The sequence below is a fragment of the Papaver somniferum genome, chromosome 8 (genome assembly GCF_003573695.1).
Source record: "Papaver somniferum cultivar HN1 chromosome 8, ASM357369v1, whole genome shotgun sequence".
Classification (NCBI taxonomy): Eukaryota; Viridiplantae; Streptophyta; class Magnoliopsida; order Ranunculales; family Papaveraceae; genus Papaver; species Papaver somniferum.
The window spans coordinates 159,592,017-159,598,861 of NC_039365.1; the positions used below are offsets into that span (position 1 = coordinate 159,592,017).

Consider the following 6,845-nt stretch of genomic DNA (forward strand, 5'->3'; position numbering starts at 1 on the left):
AAATCCTAGCCGTCCAAGGTCGCCAAACAATGCATGGTAACCTTTGGCCCAGAACCCTAGTTTTGTCCACGCCAAACCGCGCCAATGGCATGCCAATCACCTTGCCGCGCCATACCATGCCGACCTTCCCTATGCGGCTACCAAAACGAAGGCCTGTAACAATCAACGACCACTTTTTCATCTAAGATGCAGATCTTAGCCGTCCAAGGTTACCAGCTAACGCATGGAAACCTTTGGCCCTAGTTTGGTCGCGCCTAAACAAAGCCAAAACCCTAACTTTTGGCCGCGCCTAAACCGGGCAACATTAAAGCCATACTGATCAAACTTTCATGCCAGCAATGGTTGCAGCATCCAAAACTGCTCTTCTTTGAAGATCAGTAAAATAAACTGGTATTCCAATACAACAGTCCACAACAGCTGTATTCAAATTCTTCTCTGCAATAACCTTCAAGTCTGAAAACACCATCCCCAGAACTTGGGTTGGAGTAAAAGCCCTAGACTCTCCCAAATATCGCACGTTAATCAAAGGATACCCATCAGGACCTTCAGTAACTGAAAAAGGCAAAGCTTTAATATCACGTTGAAGCTCTGGATCATTGAATTGACGACCAATCAATCTCTTAATCTGAGAAATCGAATTCTTAGGGTTCATCATAGTTGTAGCAGCTCCATCTGTCCCAATAAACCTTTGTTTATCACCAAAGCAAACAATTGCTGGTGTTTCTCTCTTTGATTCATCGTTGAGAACAACATCAATACCTCTTTGTCTTGCTACAGCAACAATGCCACTCTCGTTACCAAAATCAAATCCAACAACACTCATACTTGCCGAGATTTAAATAACCCTTTTTCGTCTAATTTATCTCTGCCAAAGAAAAAGAAAAAAATAACAACATCAATAACAGATCCAAAACCTAATTTACAAACCAAATCTAATGCCCCAAAAACACAACAATAAGATTCAAATCAAAAAACATTACAAAAGCCGATCTAAATTAAAAACGTACAGATAACTCTAGGGTTAATACCTCCTAGATCATCAACTAGTCGAATGACATACAAACATACCCTGACAAAGAATCTTAACCAAGATCGAGCCGTTTCACAAGAGATCTATAAACGATATGAAACAAAGACAATGAAGAAACATAAATTAGGGTTTGGAGAAACCGTACCTTTGCGAATGAGCAAAGAGAGATTAACACAGAAAAGAGAATCTGACAGTGTTTTTGGAGAAGAAGAGAAGTATTTATGCCTCCTCTTTCTTTACGTTTTTAGGTTTAGAGAAGTTGTTGTTTTCTTCAGTCGTGAAAGCACGAGAGAATATTTTAAGAGAGAGACTGAGGGGAAAAGGAGGGACTTTATATAGAAACGAAATCTCTTTTGTGTTCTAGAACCCTCTGTTAAGCCTTTGTTTGGAGGGGTTTGGAGGATTTTTTGAGGTTGTTTGAGGGTAGATGTGTGAAGAAAGTAATTATTTAAGGATGTGTTTTGGTATGAATTCTTGAATATTTGTTTACTGTTTTCTCGTGCTGTCTGTCACTTTGATGACCCAGGAAATATCGGGAATAGTCTGGACTGGACTGTGAAGTTCTAGAAAGATCTAAAAAGGGAAACGGCAGTGTTAGCCGTTAGGAGTTGGGGGTAGCATGTAGTGAAGTCAAGGATGGTAAATAACACGTTGTGTGAGTTTACTTTTCAACTGCAAGTCTATACAATGAATGTATGGATGGTGATGGCTTTTTGTGCTGGCTGGAAATAATAATTACTAAGAGCAGGGTTTGTGAATTCAATCGTATGTAGAATCGTGAATTGACGTATAGTCTTTTTTCTTAACTAAAAAGGAAAAATATATTGAAAAAAAGAGGGTCTCTCAAGGTGACAGAGTTACAAAGAGAGTAACGACAAAACAAATATTGTCAAGGACACTGTACAATTACATTTCAATTACAAATCAAAGTAAAAAACGAAAATCCTTCAAAAAAACTTAGTGTGAAGAGCCCAATGAAACATAGTGCATTTGATAGCCATGATTAGTTGTTTACAGTTTCTGGACCTATTTGAGAAGCATCTATTGTTTCAAAAATTGACGTGTAATTGAAAGCAAGAAATTTATTTTGAGGAATTCAATCGTATGTAGAATCGTGAATTGACGTATAGTTGAAAGCAAGAAATTTATTCGACAAGGGTCAAATAGATATGTGGTGCATGCACTACTTATCACGGGTTAATTGATGGTTCTTGGTTGAGACAGTTATTTACGAACAAGAATTCATGTCAATAGATTTTTTGTGATGAAAATATATTATCAGAATTTCGTGATAAAAATATATTACTATGAGTGAATCGTTCAGATTGATCTTAATTTAGTACGCGTTCTAGATGGCACAAGATCCGATTTGGCTTAAAAGTCGACTCGGTTTACTAAAAACATAAGCAAATTGTATGAGTCGATTCGCGAAACGTGTGACTCTACAAATTGTGACTAAGAGCATCTCTAAGGTTAAGGGCCAGAGTCATCCTACTTTGAGGTCTAAATACTTTTTTCTTGCAGATCATTTCTATCCGACAAATAAAAATAATACTTTTTTCGGGTCAGTTTCATCTAACAGTGATTAACAATATAAAAAGTAATTTTATTGGTAGAATTATTATGAAAAATATTAAATATGCGGACATAAACTTAGTCTTGGTCATGAAAAAAGTTTAAATTTGGCTCTTTTTCCCACCTTCTTATGATATAACATCCATATCATCTTTCCTAACAATTACGACACTTGCATTAGAGAATAATTATTCGTAGTAAAATCCTTAAGTTTTTATTGGTATATGTTTTTTAAACATTGATCCCGAGCATTTGATATTTGTTAGAGCACTGTTCGGTCGAACTCGCAAGCGTTGTTATCTCAAGCTTGTTTGTCAACGTTAGTGATCAAAATTATAAGTCTTGATTTCTAGTCTACTTATAGTGATGTCTCGGACTAGGATAGATTGTGTAGTTGATCATTAGACTTCACGGCGTTCATCAATTGAAGACGAAGAACTACTAAGGAGAGCTTGTGGAACTTCATCAACAAAAGGTATGTGGAGACTAAAACTCATCTATCACTTGGAAAGTCTATTTCTACTATTATCTCCTATATTGAGATAAAAGTCATATTACTATATAGTATTCGATTATGCACGTTTGAGATTTCGAGCTGAGTTTAACTCGCTTACATATTTCTCGAAATATGTCTTGGTAAGCTTTCGCTTCAACCAAGTTCATCTTATATTCTTGACGAAAGTCAAAAGATGATGAAAATCGCCGAGTAACATCTTACATGGTTTGTGTGATACAATCACTTGGTGTATACTTGGAATGTTTCGTTATGATTATTTCAATAAATTGAAAATTGCTTTGATGCTAATAGTGTGTGAAAACGGGTATTGTCATCCTCTAAGAAAGTTTCAATAATTGAATTAGAGTTTAGAGCACTTAACCAATATTGGTTATAAACATGTTATGCACTCTTTCATATATGTAATCCATGTCCGGGAACCATAGTATGCATCCCCGTATGTGTACCTGTTGGTTTGTGAAGTCCGGGAACCTAAGTACACGTACCCGTACGCGTACTGGTATAAGGTTCAGGTCCGGGAATTTCTGTTGGGTTTGGAGGTATGCGTACCCGTTCGCATACTGGCGAAAACCAAACTTGGTCCGGCTACTTAAGTATGCGTACCTGTTTGCATAATTGAGTGATTAAAGTTCTAAAATCGGTTGTGACATGAACTAATACATTTATATAATAAGGAATACATTATTTGCAAACTGGAGCTATAATTTTCACGAATTGATTCAAGTGAATCAAACCGATTTTGCTTCAATTGTGTTCTTGTATACTTCTATGAGAATATAGCAATTGAATAACTCTTTAACTAGTTTCATTTGAGTCATTTTAACTAGTTATGGTTAAGATGAATAAGGTTAATATGAGAGTATTCATATAGCTAACTTCGGTTAACTACTGTTGAGCCAACATAGTGTACATGTTTAGGTACGCTTACTCAAACCTAAATGAAGGTACATTTCATTTGTGTATAACAAGCTAAGTTCGATCTAACGGTTGAGAGACATTAGCTTGAATCTAATCATGTTTTTATCTAACGGTGAATATTGAATGCTTTTTACCAAGGTAATTTAGATTGCAAACCATGATTTGAAAACTATATAAGGGAGAACTCTAGCAAGTGGGAAACCTAATCCCCACACCTTCTGTGTGATATTAGTTTCGACTAGAGTCGATTCTCCTTTAACCTTAGGTTTTTCATGAAACCTTATAGGTTTACGACTTGAAGACTTCATTGGGATTGTGAAGCCAGACTCGACTATTTTCTCTGTAGTTGCGTGTTCTGATCTTACTTTTACTATCGTGATTGAGTATTATCTCTGCTAAGATTTGCTTGAGATTTATCTCTGATATGTAAGATTAAAAGTAGTCAGAAACATCTTCGTCTCATCGTTTGTGATTTCATAACATCTTGTTTCGCTACCATATGATTAAGATTATTGTGAGGTGATTGATAATCCTACGCCGTTCTTGCGGAATATAATTCTGGTTTACCAATTGGTTCCTGTGCACCTTGATTTATCAAAAGACGAAACAAAACTCGTAGGTATTTATGTGGGAGACAGATATATCTATTCCAATAGACTCTTCTGTGTGAGACAAATTTGTTTATCAAGTCTTCGACTTTGGGTCGTAGCAACTCTTGGTTGTGCATGAGATCGGCTAAGGGAATCAAGTGCGTAGAATCATGTTGGGGTTCAGAGACGTAAGGAGTGCAATTGTACCTTGATCAATGTGAGATTGATTAGGGCTCAACTACATTCCAGTCCTAAGTTCATTGGTAGTAGGCTAGTGTCTGTAGCGGCTTAATATAGTGTGGTCTTCAAAGTTGGACTAGGTCTCGGGGTTTTTCTGCATTTGCAGTTTTCCTCGTTAACAAAATTCTGGTGTCTGTGTTATTTCTTTTCCGCGTTATATTTTTTTATATAATAGAAATATTATAGGTTGTGCGTAAGTTCAATCAATTATGAATCCAACCTTTGGTTGTTGATTATATTGATTTACACTTGAACATTGGTCTTTCATACCGTTCAAGTTGTTTCACATAATAATCAGGCTCTCAGATTTCTATCTGTTTGATTTGCTAATTACATTGTGAAACATAGGTATAACTCTTTGATATACTTTTTTATAGATTGACTCTGACTTTCTAGTTGATTCTCTTGAAAGTATATTGGAGTTTGTGTATTCAGATTGTTGAACGAAATATTGGGTGTGGTTATTAGACCCACGCTTTTTCAATTGGTATCAGAGCAGGCAAACACGTTTAAGACCTCATAAGTCTGTGTTTGTAGCGATCTGAATATGGACAGAAGTGCTATCTCTATAAACGTACCACTAGTCTTCGATGACTCAAATTACTTATGGTGGAAAATTTTTATGCATGCATTTCTTCAAGCGCGTGATTTTCAATCATGGTTTTATGTGGTTAATGGCTAGGATCCTCCGGAAGTTACATAAGGCGATGTAATAGTTCCAAATGACATTGGAAAATATGATGATACCGAGATTCTTGCTGCAAGGCAAAATCCTGACGGATTAAATGCTATCATCCATGCCATTACCCTAGAGCTCCAACATCATGTGACTACTTGCACAAAATCTAAAGATGCTTGGGATATCTTAGGAACCGTATTTGAAGGGAATACTTGTGAAAAGGAAGATAGGCTTCAAAACCTAAATTCTGATTGGGAAAACCTTCGTATGGCAGATAAAGATTCATTTGATGAGTTTAATCATAAAGTATCTGAAATTGTTAATGCATCTTTTGCATTGGGTAAGAATTTTCCTGAAAAGGACTTTGTGATGAAAATTCTCAGAACGTTGTCATCTAGATTCGATTCTAAGAAGCATGCCATCGATGAGGGAGATAACCTTGACACTCTTTCCATGAATTCTCTTGTTGGAAAGTTAAAAGAACTTGATCAAGATCATAATACAGTCAGAATGTCTGCGTTCAATGTTGTGACCATTACAAGTGTAGCTTCTAACCTGTCATGGGCTGATGCAAGTTGTTCTAATCAATCTGATCCTAACAAATCACTGATTACACAAATGATCAAGAATATTGTGAAGAAAAGCAAGGGATCTGAGAGACTTCTTCTCTCTCTGTTACTTTTGATGATTCAGTTCAAGAAGAAATATCTCAGGGTGTCAATCATATACATACTCCCGAAGCATGTTCATAAGTTTCAGCCTTCTCGACAGAAGTTTCCATTAACTCAAATTCTGATTCAGGATACGAGTCTGACATTGAGATTTTAAAATTCTTGGATAAAAGTGAATAAATTCACAAAGAAAATCTTTAACTAAAGATTTTATTGGAGAAACCTGAATCATCACTTCAGGTGAAAACTCTTGAGATCAATTGTCTTAATGATGAATTCACCAGAACTTTATCTCTGAAAGAAAAAAAGATTAATTCTCTCAAGTGTGACCTGCAAAGGTTGTCAGGAAGCTCCGACAAGATTTCAGCAATGTTATTTGGTCAAAAGGCTTTTGGGAACACAAAAGGTTTAGGGTTCAAAAATAAGACTGTGAGTACAATCAACTCATTTCCGGCCGGTTCTGGAACATCTAGTCTCGAAAGTTGTGATAAACAGAAGTCATCTCTAAAAAGCAAACACTCTTCTCTATTGTGCTCGTTTAGTGGAAGTGCAAGTCATGTTCAAAGTAAGTTATTAGAGCATAGCTTGGTTGAACCCACCAAGCGTTGGTATGTCAAGTTTGGTT

The 6,845-nt window shown here is 36.2% G+C and overlaps 1 protein-coding gene across 1 annotated transcript; it reads right to left on the reverse strand.

Moving 5' to 3' along the window:
* Positions 1 to 319: 319 nt before the first annotated feature.
* LOC113306307 (heat shock 70 kDa protein 14-like) lies at positions 320 to 1,343 on the reverse strand. Its single transcript, XM_026555260.1, has 2 exons — positions 1,176 to 1,343; positions 320 to 865 (listed from the first exon to the last, which is right to left on the reverse strand). The coding sequence occupies exon 2, from the start codon at positions 821 to 823 to the stop codon at positions 320 to 322; it is 504 nt and encodes a 167-aa protein (XP_026411045.1). The 5' UTR covers positions 824 to 865; positions 1,176 to 1,343.
* Positions 1,344 to 6,845: the final 5,502 nt, after the last annotated feature.